Source organism: Peromyscus eremicus, chromosome 18, assembly GCF_949786415.1.
Source record: "Peromyscus eremicus chromosome 18, PerEre_H2_v1, whole genome shotgun sequence".
NCBI classification, from domain to species: Eukaryota; Metazoa; Chordata; class Mammalia; order Rodentia; family Cricetidae; genus Peromyscus; species Peromyscus eremicus.
This window is the reverse complement of record NC_081434.1, coordinates 942,374-962,284: the sequence shown is the minus strand read 5'-3', so window position 1 is coordinate 962,284 and position 19,911 is coordinate 942,374. Positions and strand designations below refer to the sequence as shown.

The 19,911-nt window shown below is 36.0% G+C and overlaps 2 protein-coding genes across 2 annotated transcripts; both read right to left on the bottom strand.

The window, feature by feature from the left end:
- Positions 1-3,663: 3,663 nt before the first annotated feature.
- Positions 3,664-4,599, bottom strand: LOC131895054 (olfactory receptor 6C2-like). Its single transcript, XM_059245457.1, has one exon. It carries the CDS (start codon positions 4,597-4,599, stop codon positions 3,664-3,666), a length of 936 nt encoding a protein of 311 aa, XP_059101440.1.
- Positions 4,600-12,137: 7,538 nt separating this feature from the next.
- On the bottom strand, positions 12,138-19,686 carry LOC131895008 (olfactory receptor 6C2-like). The gene is made up of 2 exons (XM_059245390.1): positions 19,213-19,686; positions 12,138-13,222 (listed from the first exon to the last, which is right to left on the bottom strand). The coding sequence occupies exon 2, from the start codon at positions 13,195-13,197 to the stop codon at positions 12,262-12,264; it is 936 nt and encodes a 311-aa protein (XP_059101373.1). The 5' UTR covers positions 13,198-13,222; positions 19,213-19,686; the 3' UTR covers positions 12,138-12,261.
- Between the last annotated feature and the right edge of the window lie 225 nt (positions 19,687-19,911).

The following is a 19,911-nucleotide window of genomic DNA, read 5'->3' as shown; positions in this document are numbered from 1 at the left end:
GCCCCTGGGAGGTGGACCTTACTCCAGTGGAAGGACACATATCCAGGAGTATATGGGTAGCACAAACTGTAGTTGATGTTTTTTTAAAAAAGAGAACACAAAATTGGATGGGTAAGGAAGAGGGTATGAATTATGGAGGAGTTGAGGTGTAGCTAGAGTTTTCCTGCCTGGCTCACAGTCAGGGCAAATCTCTCTCACCTGCCAGTCCCACAGCCGCTCAGACCCGACCAAGTAAACACAGAGACTTATATTGGTTACAGACTGTATGGCCGTGGCAGGCTTCTTGCTAACTGTCCTTATAGCTTAAATTAATCCATTTCTATAAATCTATACCTTGCCACATGGCTCGTGGCTTACCAGCATCTTCACATGCTGTTTGTCATTGTGGCAGCTGGCAGTGTCTCTCTGACTCAGCCTTCCTCTTCCCAGCTTTATTCTCCTCCTTGTCCTGCCTATACTTCCTGCCTGGCCACCGGCCAATCAGTGATTTATTTATTGACCAATCAGCAACACACTTGACATACAGACCATCCCACAGCAGTTGAGGGAGGGGATGTTATAATAAAAATATGACACAAAATCCTCAGGATAAAATACCATAGTATATTTTATACATTTTATTTGTTTATTTAATGAATGATCAATAAATTTATCAGCACTGAATAGTCCTCCATAGACGTAACACCTAGAAACCACAACAATGACCAGTGTGGCCAGATATTCCTAAAAGAGCAAGCAGTAGTAGAACTTACGCCTTGGCTGTAACCAAGAACTCTCTAATTGGACTTAGGGCCTGCTCAGCTTGAGTGAAATCATGCCTGTTGCTGGAAACCTAGCCAACTGGCTAGGGTTAGTAAGATTATGGGTATTAGAGGAGAACCTACTATCACCAGTTTACTAGGCCAGTGTAATTCCTAACTTCTTTTTATAAACTTTCCCTATACTCACAGGTAAGTATAGCTTTATCACTTATCAAGGAAACTTCTCTTTGCAACATATGGAGACCATTACAGAAAACCACAACTGGTCAAAGTGCAGAGATTTATTGTGAGGTACCCAGCATCAGTGGATACATTTATAATACAACTCCTGCACCCAAGGCTCAGGAAACATTGAGGAAGAAGGGACAGAAAGATTGTAAGAGAAGTCTGCTATGAGACTGTGTCTCAGAAATGACAGGAAAATTGCAGCCATGATACCTCAACAATTTGGCTGAGTGAACAAGACATGAGCATGGAAGAATTGGAGGAAGGGATCATGGGATGGATTAGAGGGAGGAAAGGGGAAGAGGGGAAATGATGTAATTGTATTATAATTAAAATGAAAATTTTAAAAATTATTTTATATGTATGGGTATTTTGCCTAAGTGTATGTCTGTGCATCATGTTTTTGCGCTGTTATGTTGGTGCTGAGAATCAAACCTGGGTCTTCTGGAAGAGCAGCCGATGCTCTTAACTGCTGAGTCATCTCCTTAGCCACCACATTTTTCTTTTAAACTCATTTTCTTTTTTTGTTTTTGTTTTCATTGATGGATCAAAATTCCTATTAGACATCAATAGTTTTCTTAAGCTATACTTTAGGATATCTTTATGCTAGATATATTTTAGTAAGGCATCAAATACTGTATTAAACAAAAGATAACACATCATTTGTATATATTATTGCAAATCATGAAAGTAATAGGATTATATAATAACCACTATCACCATAGTGTAAAGATGAAACCATTAACACTATTACTTAATCAAGATTTAAATTTTATGAGACTGATGTGCTACCTACGGCGCTAACGAGGCACCTGCTGACCCTACCCGCCATCACAGAGCCTTTGTCCAGTGACTGGAGGCAGATGCAGAGATGCACGGCCAGGCACCAGGCTGAGCTCTGGGAATCCAATTGATGAGAGAGAGGAGGGATTCTGCAGGCGAGGGATGTCGAGATCATTATGGGAGGACATGCAGAGATGACCGGCCACACTAGTGGAAGCCCATGAACTGTAGACTAGTGGCTGTGGAGCCTCCATGGGACTGGACTAGGCCCTCTGGATACGGAAGTCGGTTGTATGGCTTGAACTGTTTGGGGAGCATCCAGGCAGGGGGATCAGGATCCGTCCTTGGTGCACGGGCAGGCTTCTGGGAATCCAATGCCTGTGGTGTAAGGCCTTGCACAGCCTTGGTGCAGTGGGGAGGGGCTTGGACCTGCTTAGGCTCAGTGTGCTGGGCTCTGCTGACTCCCCATGGGAGACCTTGGTTTGGGGTATGTGAGGATGTGGTGTGGCTTGGGAAAAAGGGCTGGGGGGATGGGAGAAGGGAGGGAATTGGATCTGTGGGTGGTATGTAGAGTGAGTAGAAAATTTCTTAATAAAGAAAAATGAAATAAAGATTTAAATATTGTCTGTAATATTAAATATAAATCGTTCTAAACCCATTCTTTTTTCTTAGTTTATTGTTTAGGGTAAACAATAAAGTACCAGGGGTTCCTCCATACTCATAGGTTATGCAGGAGTCAACTAAAATGTGGGAAACAGTTGAACAAAAAATTGTATATATAGTGAACATGCTTAACCTATAGTCAGAATTTCCCAAACATTGTAGCTATTTACATAGAATTTACCCTGTGTTCAACACTTTCAGTAATTGAGATGATTTAAAATATACAATAGGATGTACATAGGAATATGGAAATACTGAGCCATTTAATATAAGGCATTTGTGTACACATTTTACCACCCTCATCGGGGTTCCTGAACCAATTCCCTGAGGATACTGAGGAATAGATAGAACTTAACGTGGTGCCTGGGGCCAAGATCCTCTTGAAAGCTGGACTTAGAATAGACAATAAACACAATTATTCATTGAGATTGCCTCATCATTGTTTTCTTTTTCTTTTTTTTTTGTGTGAAGGCATATTTTTATTTCCTGGAAGTGTTTCATACATAATTATTAAGAAATTTAAATTTAAATTTAAAGTTTCTCAGTGAGAAAGCTAAAGATAAAGATTTTAAAGTTATAGGTTAAGGATGGCATATATATACATACATACATACATATATATATATACACATACATACACACACACACACACACACACACACACACACATATATATATATATATATATAAAATTTTTTTCCCCGAGTTAAAAGCCCAAGAGATCAGAGCGAATAGCTTACCAGTCGCTGTCGTCCTTCCCCTTAGAGAGAAAGATCTTCTTTCTGTGTCCTGTCTTTTACTTGCCTTTCTGTTCTGCCTTCTCATTGGCTCTAAACCCAACCACATGACTTCCTCATCACTGCCTGTCTATACAGACCTCCAGGTCTCTATGGTTGGTACTGGGATTAAAGGTGTGTGTCACCATGCTTGGCTGTGTCCTTGAACACACAGAGCCTCTGCCTGCCATGTGATTGGATTAAAGGCGTGTGCTACCACTGCCAGACTTCTGCTTAATGGCTATGACCTCTGATCTCCAGGCAACTTTATTTATTAACATACAAATAAAATCCCATTTCAGCAAAATAAAATGTCACCATATTTCCCCCTTCTATTCTAATAAAAATAAAAGTTATAAGTAATATGAGAAATAACTATATACAATAAGTACAATAACTATATACAATATATATTTTTTTAATGAAAAGTTGACTCTCTACAGTAGTAAATGTTTCTACTTCTTGAAGAACAGTGCAATTCTTTTAACTGAGTCATTGAAGGCCTGTTTGACTTGTTTGTTTCTCAAGGTGTAAATGAAGGGGTTCAGCATGGGAGCAATGGAAGTGGTGAGAACTGCCACAACCTTGTTGATGGCCACTGAATCCTTTGCTGATGGCTTGACATAGATGAAGATGCAGCTGCCATAAGTGATGGAAACCACAATCATGTGGGAAGAACAGGTAGAAAAGGCCTTTTTCCTTTGCTGTGCAGAAGGGAATCTGATAATGGTCCTGATTATATATACATAGGAAAGAACTACACACACAAGGGTCATGATAAATGTCAGCACCACACAAACTATCACCATCTGCTCTATGAGCCATGTATCTGTGCATGAGATCTTCAGGAGGGGGGATGCATCACAGACAAAGTGATCAATAACATTAGAGTCACAGAATTCCAGATTGAGGCCCAGGCTAAGTGGTGGCAGGACCACCAACAAGCCAGCTGCCCAGCAACAGAAGATAAGCCTTTGACAGATCTTGCTGTTCATGATGGTGACATAATGCAAGGGTTTGCAGATGGCTACATATCTGTCATAGGACATGGTGGCCAGGAGAAAAAACTCTGTCACACCAAAAAGATCAGTAAAAAATATTTGAGTGGCACAGTTGTTATATGTGATTGTCTTGTCACCTGTTGAGATGTTGTATAAGTATCTGGGAATGCAAGCGGTTGTAAATGAGATTTCTAAGAAGGAGAAATTTTGTAGGAAAAAGTACATGGCAGTTTTTAGGTGTGAATCCATAAAGATGAGGGAGATGATTGTGAGGTTCCCAGTTATACTCAGCACGTAGGTGAGAAACAGAAAGATGAAGATCAGAGTTTTCAGTTGTGGGTCGTCAGTTAGTCCCAGGAGAATGAATGTTGTGAAAGTGTGGTTTCTCATAATTGAATTGTTACCTCTAGTCTGCACTTAAAATTCAGAGATATCTGTTCAAGAGTAGCAAAAACAGGAGAAATATTATGGAATCCAACTCACAAGCACTCACACATTCTGTTTACAATCACAAACACACTGGTTGCTTAGGTCCTACAAGGAGGTAGTTTGATCTTTTCAGGGTAGAGTTAGAAAATCAAATTGCCTTGTCTACACCACATTTCAAAAATGTTATGTGTGCTTCCTTCTCTTTGCATTTGATTCTTAATTTGTTATTTTTTTTATTTAATTGCTCTTTGGGTTCATGTTTTTCCAAGCAGTTTGAGTTGGCTGCTAATGCTCCATGAGACTGAGTTCCTCCCTAGAGGAAGAATCCTGAAGTCAAATCTTATGCTCTCTTTGGCCTGTTCATGTGTTTCTTGAGGTTTTGTTATTTATAAAAATCATACATAGTTTCAAGTTCATTGTTATAGGATTTTTATTTGCTGTCTAATATACTGGAGTCTAGTATTATAACTATGAACATTTGTATTTTCTTTAAACAACCCCTTCCTTAGTTATTACCCCATCTCTTCCTCTTAATTTTCAGTTCAAAATTACATCATTACCCTCTCACAGGACAAAAGAAAGGAAATGTCTTGAGGGCAGGTTTGTTGTACAGTATGATAAGTTATATATAAAATATACTTGACAAGATCAACACAATTGGTATTACTGTTTAATTTTGGAATGCACTGATAATATCACTATCAATATATTAAGTAAATATAAACTGTTATATGCTATATTAAACTGTTAAGCCTGTCTCCAAAGATATTTTAGCTTCACTGTCACTTAGCCTTGTCTTAACATGGAAATAATGTTATTATTTACACACATTCCATGCTCAAACACTAAAAATGCAGTATTTGTGAGTTGCAGACACACTTGAACTATTTCACATCCTGATCCATGATGCTTTTTTTTCTGTGAACATGTTCAGTTAATGTACCAAAGTCACATTTTGTCCATTATTTATATTGAACAATTCATAGCAAAATTAATCAAACACTATGAAATTTGTTTCAATTGAGGGACTTTGTGAGTAGAATATGTATTTTTAACCACACAATACTCATAGCATTCTTTCATAGCTTACCTTTGTGGCCTCATATGTGTTTATCTGTCACCTTTCTTCTTTGTAATTTTGAGACATTTGTTTTTCTTGCTGATGTCTTTATGTAGCCTGTTGTGTTTTATTATTTGTTAACATAACTCTTTTTATTTCCTTCAACTTTTAATCTCTAAAAATGATTGCTCCTTATATCAGTCGTATAACTGAGTTTACCTGGAACACAAGTCCAAAATGAAATACTTAATGTCTATACCTATATTCTATTTCATTTTGTATCTTTAAATCAAACCAGTATGTTATGGTTACTAAACCTTTGCAATAGGTTGCACACTGAAGTAGGCACTTGGCTTACTTTCATTGCCTGTGGGGACCAGCCTCCAGCAGCACAGGGCTCAAAGGGAATCCATCCTATGTGGTATACTATGACTTTTTTATCTGAGGGGGTAAGGGGAAAGATACACACTTTCTTGATGGTTTCCTTCTTTATTCTTCTTCTGTATTCTCTATTCTTTGTTTTCCTTGTGATTTCCTTCTCTCATTCTTGATCTTTTCCTTCTAACTCATCTCTTTTCTTCTTTATTCTCTTATTCTTGATGTTTTTCTTCTAACTCTATCTTTATTCTTGATGTTTTTCTTCTAATTCTATCTTTATCCTTTCTTATTCTCTCATTACTGTTGTTTTCCATTTAACTCTTTGTTTTTTTTCTTTACAGCTTATATACCCTAGCAAAATCTTTTAAGAAATTAAAAAAAAATACAATATGGTTACATTCTGTTTTTCAAGTGAATGATTACAATGAATACAAGTAAAAAACAGCATGTGATCCATATCACTTACATTATTAAACATTTTATGTATTACAGGTGAAAAAAAAAACTACCCCCAAGAACCTATGTACATTCATACTCAAACAACTTGTTATAGTTTAGCAGAGTGTAAGCAAGCAAATTATTTTTCTCAGCCAGGTCATTTACTGGAAGGCTGCATTTTGCAGTTACAAAAAAAGGACCAATCACTTTATTACTTAACCTTGAAAGGTAATCTTATAAGGAATCTTAAAGGAATCACAAACCTTAATTTTTATACATGAAAAACAACCAGTCAGGTCTACTTTAAATCTTTAGGATGCATACTCCCTCATCAATAGTTTTTTATATCAGGAGGTTGAGGGCAGAGATGGGTATCATCACCTTTGGTCATCAACCAATCCTAGCAAGAAAGGCTAATGATAATTGGGCTGCTTAGTTCGTGTTCCCTGACCTTAAAGAGTTTCTCACTCAACTATGTGCCTTTCTTTCTTTTTTTTGACTGCTTAAGTCTTTTATGTTATTTTGTTTTTTTATAATTTAATTTGATTTTACATATCAGCCACGGATTCCCTTGTCCTCCTCCCTTCCGCGCCCCCTCCCCCCGCCTTCTCCCCAGCCCACCCCCTATTCCCATCTCCTCCAGGGCAAAGACTCCCTTGGGGATTGAGTTCAACCTGGTAGATTCAGTCCAGGCAGGTCCAGTACCCTCCTCTGAGCAAAGTGTCCCTGCATAAGCCCCAGGTTCCAAACAGCCAGCTCATACACTGAGGACAGGTCCCGGTCCCACTGCCTGGATGCCTCCCAAACAATTCAAGCTAATCAACTGTCTCACTTATCCAGAGAGCCTGATCCAGACCCAAAACTAATGGAAACACATGAACTATGAACCAATAGCTGAAGAGCCCCCAACTATGTGCCTTTCTAAAACTTTAGATTGTCTTCTTGGGTTTTTCACCTCAAAGCTATTTAACAAAAACATCTTAGTCTAACTTTAAGCTATTTTCAAAGCTTTGTTTCAGCTGTGAGGCACCCAGAAACCTGTGAACACATCTCCCAACATTAAGATTAAAAGAATTTGAGCCAGCCTGGCTCCTGGAACTCAATTGTTTTCCTTAATCATTAACCTGAACTGTGATCTATCTGGCTCCTTAGGTGAAACTCATAGGCCCTAGCTGTGTGGCATTTCCTTGTATATATTTTTAATCTTAAAAACTCTACTTAAACTAACTTTATTTTTATCAATTAGACAGTACAGCTGAAGAAGAAATCATCTTCATAATAATCCACCGGTAAAAATGCCCAGTAGAGCAGGATGTTTCCATGAGATAAACACACTACATTATAGGCAGTGGGGATCTCCCCACAGCCATTCACACCATGCCAGATACTGGAGAAAGACGGCAGTGGCAAATATGTAAAGGCACAGCAGAAGGAAAAGACATTCTGGAGTCTGTTTTCTTAGGGCCTTGCCTTCCTGAGATTCACCCATGAGGATTTTGTTTCCTGGTGGGCTGATCCCCTGAAGTTAATTGCTATCTGCTGCTCCTCTGACATGGCCACCAGCAGCTTACTTACCAGGAATAATTTTCCTTCAGTGCTCTTTGTTTCCAGTTCCATCCTTGTCCCTGAGTCTCCAGTTCACAAATTTCTAGAGAACTGCATGTAGATATTTTTCCACAGCTGTCAAAGTACCCCATCTTTAGATGATTTCCTATTCCTTGTTGCTTTTTTTTTTTGTTAATCCAGGGCTTGGACAAGCTAGACAAACACTTAGCATGGAGATACAGCCTCAGTTCTCATTGTTGTATAATATAACTTTATTAATGGCTATACCCTATCCAACATCAAACACTCTGAAATGGCATTTAAATTAGTACTATATTAGAGTTCCCATTCCTAATTTTAATACAGCCATGAAGACCTTACACTAAAGGAACATGGGATCTGAGTCTCAAAAAAGAGCCAGTAGTTGAAAGAATAGAATTCATTATGTTCACACTTGTTCACAGCCTCTCTCTATTAGTTACTTAACCACAATGATTCTTGTAAATATGATTTGAAAATGACTATTTCTGGCAATCACTGATTAAATCTATTCATGTCTACAAAAATAGTAGTCTGGGAATGCATAAGAGTTTAAATTTTCTGTTTTTAGTCAATTGCATTAATTTTCTCATTGATGATGCAATATTATCATAAGAAAATAACTTTCTTACTTTTTCTATCTCTGAAAAATATTTTCAAAGGAATACCTGGTAGTTTGTGAAGAGCTGATGTTCTGCACTCTTTTTCTCAGAGAGAGGGTTTTCTAATATTAAGCTTGATACTTATTATTAATTTGCCACATCTACAGCAAATAAACACAAGAGTCCTCAGTGACCCAGTCTCAGAAATAACTAATGAATCATTTGTGGGAACAGGGCCTTTGGAGACTCAATGAAGCATCAAAGTCACTTAAAAGGAACTGTAAGGAAAATGTAGAATCTAATTAAAAGAAAACCTAGTCCAGTTTCTTATAATTAATTCTCATTATACCAGGTGTAAAATATTTGTGTGTCACTTTCTGTATTATCAATTTGTTATACAGTGGATAAATTACATAGGTTTGAAATATCACTCAGTTTTATTCTACAAAAATAATGTTTAAATTTCATTTTTAAAAGTTAATTAATTAATTAATTAAATATCAATCTTTATATGTGTACATGATTTGTGTGTTTATATATGGGTGTGTGTGCCACAACAATGTGTGAATATCAGAGGATAAGTCTGTGGAGCTGTTTCACTCTTTACATGGATTCAGGGGATCAAATTCAGGTTTCCAGGCCTATACAAGTTTCTCTACTCAATGAAGCATCTCGATGGCTCCAGAGTATTATTTTTGCAAGTCACATTATGGGGCTGAGGAGATGGCTCAGTGCCAAGAGTAAAGTACTTGATGTGAAAATATGAAGACCTGAATTCTGATCCCCTAAACCCATGTGAAGCTGGTTATGGTAGCGTGAGTCTCTAATCACAGGGCTCCTAAGGAAGGTGAGAAGTGGAGAGAGGAGAATCCACAGAAGAGTATGGGCTTGACATCCTGGCAGACAACAAAATGGGTGACATTGTTACAAATAATGTAGAATGCTAAGAACAACACTAGAAGTTGTTGTCTGAACTCCACAAGGGTGTCGTGGCATGTGCTATATGTGCTGTCCCCAATACAAATTGTAAAACTTCTTCAGTCAAAATAAATATTAAACATTTGTAGATTTAACAACTGTAAGTATTCTCAAAGAAAGCAGAAATATAAATTTCTTTTTATGGAGTAACATATCTAATATTTGAGGTCATGCAATATTTTACTATCTAAGAGTCTCTATGGCTCCGAATCCATTGAGTGGTCACACAATTTGAAACTTGTTCTTTGCCACTATAAGCATCGATGTACCAAGTTGTCTTTGTGGTTTGCTTAGATCCTTTGTGGTTTGCTGGTAGAATCCTATAGTCGACAGATTGTATGGTAGTTCAAAAATTGTTTCGGGACATTTCATGTTTACTTCCATTTCCAGTAGGAGTGAATAAGAGTTTTTTGTCCTCCTCCCCTGTATCTATGCCTGGATTAGTTGTGTTTTGGATTAACAATTGTGACTAGGATGAGGTGGCATCTCAGTGTAGTTCAGATTTGTTTTTCGAAGATACTCTTCATGGTCTCATGGCTCAAATTTGCTTTTCCCCAATTGTTGATGATGATATTGAACATTTAAAACATATGCTTATTGATCATTTGTATTTCTTCTGTTGAGAATGTACAGTGTAATTAGCTTGTCTTTTTATTGATTGTTTGGTATTTCTGATGCTTAAGTTCAGAGTTCTTTATATATTCAAAACGTTAGTCAGATCTACAGCTGTCAAAGATGTTCTCACATTCTGAGGGCCATATCTTCACTTTCATAGTTGTTTCCTTTCTATGATGGAGCTTTGAAATTTCATTCTCCACTCTTAGAATTTTTCCAGATGTATTGGAATCATTTTCAGAAGTCTTTATCTGTGTTTTCAATAAGATTTTCTGTGGTTATTTTAAAACTTCAGGTCTTACATTATAGTCTTAACCTATTTGAATTAATTTTTGTATAGAGTCGTCTTTTCAGAGAGTCCCAAATGTCCTGGATGTTTTGTGCCTTGATATTTTTTCTTTTCAGGTTTAACTTAATTTTGGACCGAGGCATTCAATCGTTCTATCTTGTCTTCAATGTCTGAGAGTCTCTCTTCCATCTTTTGTATTCTATGGTGAGGCTTGCCTCTGAGTTTCTTGCTTGAGTTTCTAATTTTTCACTTCCAGCTTTTCCTCAGTTTGAGTTTTCTGTGTTGGTTCTATTCCCACTTTCATGCCTTGATTTTTTTCTTTGTTTTATTCTACTGTTTGTGTTTTCATAGATTTCATCAATGGATTCATTCATATACTCTTTAATGACCTCTACCTTTTTTTAGAACCTATTTTGAAGTCCTTGTCTTATTCCTCAACCATATTGCTTTTCTCAGGGCCTACTGTAGTGAAGTTGCCGAGTTTTATTGGAGCCATATTATCCTAGCTGTTATTGATTGTGTTTTTATGCTGTCATTTAGGTATCTGGGTTAGGCTGATTGTCATTCTAGGTTCTGATATCTGGTTGTGTTTGTTGGGTAGGTTTCTGTTGCCCTCTCTGGTTCTTAAGAGAATGTGGTGGCTGTGGGTTGTGTGGTAAGGAATGCTTTTGTGATTTCTACCAGTTGTGACCCTTGAAGGTGCTTGGCAGAATGTGTTCCTAGGTATTTGGAGCTGACACTTAGGAAGGAGAATGAGCAAAAGGGGGATTTTGAGAGTGTTCACAGGAGGGAGTAAAGCAGTATGTAACACCAGGATCTGCATAGACCTCTGGGAATTGGGGCAGAGGAGGAGGAGTGGCCACAGCAAATGGTCTGCTACAGAGCTGGGGATGACTTTGGGGGATTGGATTTGGAGGACAGGAGGGAGAGGGAAGATTACCTACCTGATTCGTTGGCTATCATGGCTCCCTGAAGAGGGAGTCGAGTAACTACCTTATCAAATTGTTTCCTACTGCTTTGCATAAATTTTCATGATTTCAGTCTTCCATTCATTTTCTTAAAATATACTAATGCCAGATGTCTTAGGGTTTTCCTCTAACAGCTAATACTTGCCCCCCCCCCGAGAAATCCCAGGAAAAGTTGTTTAACAAGAACTTAAATCAGTTTCTTGTTCACCTAAATGGTTTATGTAGGTTTCAAACTGATGGTGACTAGGGAGGTCTTCCTAGAGAGTTTTTGAGAGGAAATATTAATAAGATTATTCATAACCAGAAGGAAGCATAGAAAGTCATTTAAGAAGTGCCATCCTTTTTTTCTAAGTGGCAAAATAGATAATGAGTTCTAAAGGCCACATCTGTCAATGGTACATATTACTTCCACACTCATTTGATTAGCTTCAATGTAAAATAAAAAGGAGCACCTAAAAGTGTGGGAAAATGATAGAAAATCACAAACTATTGTGTTTCCAGGGATAACAGACAACAATTTCAGGTTCACTGCAATACTAAACATATTCAAAAAGTTGAGTTTTAATGGAGATAAAGAATGTCGGGTTCATAATATTCAAGTTTAAAGAGAAAGTGTGAGTACAAACAGATCAAGTATATAGAAAAATATAGTAAAGCTTCAGATGTTGTGTTCATTCACTCATCTTTTAGTTTAGTCCTCTTCAATTTATATTACATCTTTGAGAGGAATGCAATTTTTTTAATTGAGTAATTGAAAGCTTGCTTCACTTGCTTGTTTCTCAGTGCATAAATAAAGGGATTTAACATTGGTGAAATTGATATGATAAGAAGTGAAATCCCTTTATTGATAGCTACATCACTCTTGGATGAAGGTTTGACATAAATGAAGATGCAGCTGCCGTAAGTAATGGAAACAACAATCATGTGGGAAGAACAGGTGGAAAAGGCCTTTTTCCTTTGCTTGGCAGAGGGAAATCTCAGAATGGTCTTGATGATATAAACATAGGAAAAGATAACACACACAAAGGTGATGATGAATGTCAACACCGCACCAACTACTACCATCTGTTCTATCAACCATGTATCTGAGCAGGAGATTTTTAGAAGAGGAGCTGCATCACAACAAAAATGGTCAATGATATTTGAGTCACAGAACTCCAGGCCCAAGCCTAGACTAATAGGTGGGAGAATGATGATCAGTGCTGCTACCCAACAGAAGAAGATGAAGTTCCTGCAGACTCTGCTGTTCATGATGGTCATGTAATGCAGAGGTTTACAGATGGCCACATAGCGATCATAGGACATGATAGCCAGCAGGAAAAATTCTGTTACTGCAAAGAGATCTATAAACAGCAGTTGAGCAACACAAGCAATATAGGTAATGGACTTGTCCCCAGATGATATGCTATATAGAAATCTGGGGATACAAGCACTTGTGAGTGAAACTTCTAAGAAGGAGAAATTTTTGAGGAAAATATACATAGGCGTTTTAAGGCGAGGGTCAGTCAGAGTGAGGGTGATGATGGTTATGTTTCCAGATAAACTCAACACGTAAGAGAGGAGCAGGAAGATAAAAAGCAGAATCTTCAGCCTAATGTCATCTGTCAGACCCAGCAAGATGAAGGTTGTTACTGTTCGGTTTCTCATTCTTGATTGTTGTCTGTTGTCCAGCCTGGTTGAAAAATAAGAAAGACTTTACTGATAAAACTTCAGTCAGGTGCTAACCTCAAGACAAGCTAGCTTGAGTGTCATTCTAACCATTGGCTAGTGAAGAAGCAAGCACATAGTGCATGCTGATCTCTGTCTTCTCTTTGTGTCACATGACAGCTCATATTTGAATCATGTATTTCATACTGATATTCTCAAGTGTCTACAGTCTAGCTGTAATCTATACCAGTTTAGCACATAATCTTATCAGCATCATTTCATAAAAATTCCCTTTACATTAATTGCTTTTGGTCCAACACTTCTGCCTTCTTCTAACTGCATTTCCTAGACAAGATTTTGGAGGAGAATCACTGAAATAAAGGAAGAGTGTTCTCTGTTAAGATAATCTTAACATTATGTTCATATTTAATATTATTTATTAAACTGGCAGATACTTATGACACAGTTGCAATCTAGTTTCTATGTTTAAAATATTTTTTTTTACTGTGTATTTTTTTCTAAAAGATTCATTTAGGCCACTGGGTATATAGGCACTCACCATCCTGGCACTTGGGAGGCAGAGGCTGGTGGATCTCTGTGATTTAGAGGCTAGCCTAGTATACATAGTGAGTTCCAGGAGAGCTAGGGCTCTATAGGCAGACCCCTCACAAAAAATATTCATTTAGATGTGTTGCAGTTCAAATGTTTTTAGATTTTTGCCCGATATATTTGTATTTTCATACATACTAATATATATTTTTTATATGTGACAGTTAGTGTTGTATTTTCCTCTGAATGTCAACATAGGATGTCTATGTAGTACAATTTTGTGATTTATAAGACAGGCTCATACAAAGAATTGTTTTCCCAGCTGCAAGTGGAAGTGTGGAAACAAATCACCGGGTTATTTGACTTTCTTGATGAAAACTCTGGTACCCTCAAACTAGCTGCAAGTTTCATATTCTCTAGATAGTGAAGATTCTTTCCTTTGATTTCTGTCAGAAGGGGTTTCAATAAAGGTATATTTTTTATATAAAATTCTAAAAATGAAGTTTCCTGTGTTTATTTTTAAATACATTGAATAGCAGCATATTTACTCTCTGTATGCATTCTTTTGTGATAATTTTGATTCAGTTCACTGTGTGAAGTCAGGGAATCACAATATGCTGACATGATCAAAGAGCCACATCCTTGTTATTCTGTTGTGGATTAACTTTGTTTTAGTTTGAGATGGCTTTAATCCTTTATTATAAATGACAGTGCCACCTAGTAAAACCACATCAAGAGAGTAGAGAATAAGTTTATTTTTTCATTCCCTTTCCTTTAGCATTCTATCTGTTCAAAATTGTCTCTGCTTTTCTACTTTCCACTTATACATGAACTCATTTGATCTTAGTACATTTTAAACTGTTTTGGCCAAAGTTGTCACTGTTTGCTCATTAATTAAGCACAACTCAGTCCTTATTTAATTCACAATTCCTGCTGCATATAAGGCTGTGACCTGTTTGCCTCATGAAAGACTTTTTAGCTTAATTCCATAATCTCACATTTTCCCTGAATTTCTTACTACATTCCCATTTTCCCTCATGGCTCTTTTACCTTATCTAATCTTTATGATTGGGGTAGAGTAAATCACTTTTCAAGAAATTGCTTCTGATTCTTACTTAGCAGGGCTTTTTTTCTTTTCTTTTTTTTATTACTAAGAATTTTTCTGTTTATTTTACATACAACCACAGATCCCCCTCTCCTCTCTCTTCCCATCCCCCAGTTTTCCCACGCCCCCATTCCCACCTTCTCCAAAGTAAAGCCTCCATTGGGGAGTTAGCAGAGGAGGGTTTTTTTTTTATTTTAAATGCAGTGACTTGAAGTAAGGAAATGATCCTCAGTTTCATATCTGTGGGAAAAATATAGTACAGTTTTTCAACTTTACCATTGAACTTATCTAAGAACTTCTAAATCAACATAGAGGTTCTGAATTCATGATTTACTTTTTGTATCTGAATGCCCTTGAACAAATTGCTTAATTCATTTATTTTGCATTATGTACAAGCGAAAAATTCAAATAAAATGCTTTGTATACTCGTTACTCATCTTTTCATAAGAGTCTCTATGAAGGAAAATTGTATTTTTAAAATTTATTTTAAATATATTTTAAATTTTAAAATGATAATAATTCTGTTTCCATCTTTCTTTTCCTTCCTCCAACTCCTCTTCTGAGTCCTCTTGCTCTCTCCCAAATTCATGGCTTCTTCTTCAATTGTTGTTACATATATGTGTATATATTTCTAAATACTAGGTACAACCTGTTCCCTCTGTATAATGTTGCTTGTATGTATATGATTTGGGGGCTGATCACTTGGTATTTGATAATCAACTGTGGGGTTTGTTTCCTGGGGAAGACTATTTCAACATGATAAGTCTAGGGTACAATAGTGGAATGCACACCTTGGTGTCAACCAACAGCTCTCCAATTGCACTTACATTCTGCTTGGCAATCAAAGGAAATCACGCCTGATACTGAAAACCTAACTAGTTGTCTAGAGCTAGAGAAGTCATGGATTTTAGAGAAGATATAACTTTCAATTTACTAAACCAGCAAATCACTAACTACAATCTAAATATTTATCCTTATACTCACAGATGAGTATAGTTCCTACTCCTCATCAAGGAAATTTCTCTTTGCAAAAATAAACAAAAACTGTTATAGGAAACCACAACCAATCAAAATGCAGAGTTGTGAAACCTAGCCCTGTTGGATACATCTAAAACACAACTACTATACTTAAAGCTCAGACATTATTGTGGAAGAGAGAGCAGAAAGATTGTAAGAGCCAGAGGAACAGGCTGTTTGCTGTGAGATCATTTCGTCTAGAAATGTCAGAGAATCTACATCCATGAAATCTCATCAACATGGATGTATAAACAAGATGCAAACAATAACCACACCAATAAATATGCTAACATGAAAGAGGGAAAGCTCATGAGGCCTTAACTCTAGATAATGTGGTTTTAATATGTATTTTTGTTATGATTAGAGATGTTGAACTGTAATATATGACTGTCTTGGCCACCCCTATCTTTTTACATGTATATGTTAATATATTTTGCCCATTTTAAAATTGTATTTTTTGCTATTGAGTTCCTTAAATATTTTAAATATTAGCTCTATTGTGTGATGTTTAGTTGGCAAATATTCTCTCCCTATCTGTGGATTATCTTCTCACTCTCTAAGTATTTTCCTTTGGTGTGCAGAAACTTTTTAGCTTGACGACATCTCATGTATCTGCTTTTGTTATGTTTTCTTCTAGTTATTTTGTTGTTTTAGGTCTTACATTTAAGCCTTTTATTGATATATCAAAAGTGAATGACAACACATGCTGCAAGTATGTGGATAGAAGGCAACCCTCCATTTAGCTATTAGGAATGCAAAGTAGTACAGATATATTAGAAAACGATATAAAGGTTTTAAAAAAGTAAAAATAAAATTTCAGTGTGGTCCCAAAGTCCCATATCTTGTTATGTATGATTTTCTCCATCATAATAAGATTGAAAATTAAATTACCATATTTTGGGCTTGACTTATTCAGCTAGAATAATGTCATTTTGTTCCATATGTGTTATTACAAATGCCAGAATTTCCTTTTTATTTAAGTTGTATAGTACTTTATTTGGCATCTATACCTCACTTTCTTTATTTATTCATCTATTGATGGGCACTTAGTTTTATACATTGGATATTGTTAATGATGACAAAATGAACATGGGAATACGGAAATATCTTCAGTATATCATCTTTGATGTCAATACAACCCTTTGAATATGTGTTTCCATGGATCTAGCAAGTGTTGTATAAAAGTTTGTGGAAGTGATGCTGAAACGAACATAATATTTGCTTGACCTACACAAATCAAATCATAGAATGACTTCTAAGAATTTTCTTTTTATATGAACCTTATAGCAAAAATTCATTGATGTTTTGAGACTATCTTTAATATTGTAGTAATTGGTCTGACTCTCTATAATTCCTTCCTACCAGCTGATGTCCAATGAGGGAGTATATTTCCTGTGCATTTATAATCTTTAGAAACTATCTATGAGCTTTCTATTCCTATTGATTTCTTGGCCTCAGCTCCCTCAACAGTATCTAGTCTATGGAGTTATTGTGATCATTGGTTGGATAATTCCCCAAGAATTCTTGGTAAATAGTAAGTTAGGGCCAGTGTCTCAGATTCTTTTGTTCATTTATGTCTTCATTCTGCTTTTGTTCCTTTGCTCCTTAACTTGCTCTCACATTTTTGCTAATTTATTTTTTTTATTAATCAATGGCCATTGTGAATACTATATTTTTGTTCTTGTATTCTTTTTTCAATTTTATAATTTAATTTAATTTTACATATCAGCCATGGATTCCCTTGTCCTCCCTCCTCCCGTCCCCCCCCCCCCGCCCTCCCCACAGCCCACCCCCCATTCCCATCTCCTCCAGGGCATGGACTCCCTTGGGGATTCAGCTTAGCCTGGTAAGATGAGAATTTTTGGTGCCTTTGATAACCTTCTGTGAGCTTCTAGTGAATTTACAGGAAGAGGAGTGAGGCTTCTGCAAATTGGAGAATGCATCAGTTCCATTCTGAATTTATTTTTTAAGACATTACTGTTTTCAATTTTATTCATTCCTTTATCAAAACAATCAGAATATTTTCCCCAAATCCAGATATGATTAATCTTTCCAAATGTGTTATGAAAAATTTTGGTCTATTAAGTCTATTTTGTAAATAAAGAGTTTTATTTTTTCTGTACTTCAAGCTAGAAAAGGTTTCTTATGAAAATAGTAGCCCCTAAAACAATGGCCACTCTTATTTCTTATGAATAACCTCTAGAAGAAATCTAGAGTTGTATTTTCTTAAAGTTGGTGGATTGAGTCATGCTGTATCTACTAAGACAGTTACAAGTGAAGGCATTAGATAATCATAATCAGACAAATATATTTGGTTTGTAAGCATCTCTACAGAACAAGGGAAATAATTTAAGCATGGAAAAGAAATAGTTAATTGAAATCAGACAGGTTTCATTAGGATTGGTATAGTATCCTTTCAGACAAGATCATTTGAGCCCAGTATGAAAGTTCTGCCCTTAGCTTTTCATGTTGTATCATAACTTATAGTAGAATTGCAGATTTGAAAACCGTTCTTGTCTGAACAGTAATGTCTTTTTCCCTTTGAACCTCAATATGAAGTGAATGTCTGATCAATCAATTCAGTTTAGGTACACTTTCAATGTTGAGGATTTCAAGTTCATTTGATGTGAAGTCAGTAGTCACGAGTAACAACATTGCAAATATTTTGGAGATTTCATGAAGGGTGTTACAGTTTTCATTTGTATACATATTGGTGAAAATGGCATTGTGGGTCCATTCTGTTTGCCTTCAAAATTACCTTGTCTCTGAGAGTACTCATGAATTTATTAGAGTATATTTCTTAGAAATATATGATTGGTACAGATTAAATAATTAGGATAGAAAGAGTGAACAAGTTATGATCATATTCTTCCTGAGGATGCATGTATAAATTATTTCCAATGAATCTTATTATTTAATATATTTAATTTTTATAGAACAGAAATGACACCATAAATATATTTCCTTGTCTAGCAACACCAATATTGATTTTTTGCTACCTCTGATTTTTCTTTTATTTTTAAAATTTTATTATTTTAATTTTTTACTTTGTTTTGCTTTTTTTTGTTTGGTTGATTTTGTTTTTTTTTTAATAAGAGTTTTTTTAATTCATTTTATGTACTAATCACAGATCCCCCTCTTCCCTCCGCCCCCTCTCCAGCCTTCGACCCATAACCCACCCCCCAATTCCCTCTTACAAGATGTTAAGGCCTCCCATGGGCTACTTCTGATTTTTAAATGGATAAGTGTGGTTACTAAAGAGGCTAGGAAAATAGAATGGTGGACAAAGAAAGAAAATGAAGTAATCAAACTTCAGAACAAATGAAAGAGAAAAGCATACTTACTCTTCTGGAAGGCAATCATGACTTTAGTTGATCTATAATCTTGGTTTTCCTAAAAGTAAAGCTGAAAGTGTAAGTGTGATTAAATTTGTGCTCAAACCTTATGAAGATGTTCACAGATATAGAGAATTCTGTTACAGAATTTTTTGGTTAACGCTCTTTTTGGTTAACAGATTCACATTAAAGATTGTATTCTATTCTAAACTCAGTAACCAAATTATTATGTCTCAAAACTGAAATTAAGACATATAAATGATTTTCAGAGTATTTTGGTAGCTGATTTCCAATTTCTCTGGACAAAAAGAATTTCAAATTGTAAAGAAAGGTGATTATTTTATTATGCTAGTCTTTTATGGATAAGTAGAGGATAAAGAAGAGAGTCCTTTGTGGCCAAACACAAACATGGGTAATGAATGTAATAGTCACTAATTGGCAGAATATCAAACAGTGGCAACAGTGGGATTTGTGTCCTTAGAGACAAAAATATGCAACAGTTTTATTAGACACATTCTAAGTACAAATCAATGACTGTTTGACAAAAGGACAATTCAGAATTTTCAGAAAATTCAGTGTTCAACTTAAATTATAGGTAATAAAAGATAAAAAAGTTGCTTGATATCTGTTTTGATTGAGAAAGTATAAATGTATTCAAAGGAAGTTAGTATCTAAGTGTAAATACTTTTCTATGTTACAAATACATAA

Excerpts from the sequence above, each read along its gene's own strand:
- LOC131895008 (XM_059245390.1), bottom strand. The coding sequence starts at position 13,197 with ATGAGAAACCGAACAGTAACAACCTTCATCTTGCTGGGTCTGACAGAT.
- LOC131895054 (XM_059245457.1), bottom strand. The coding sequence starts at position 4,599 with ATGAGAAACCACACTTTCACAACATTCATTCTCCTGGGACTAACTGAC.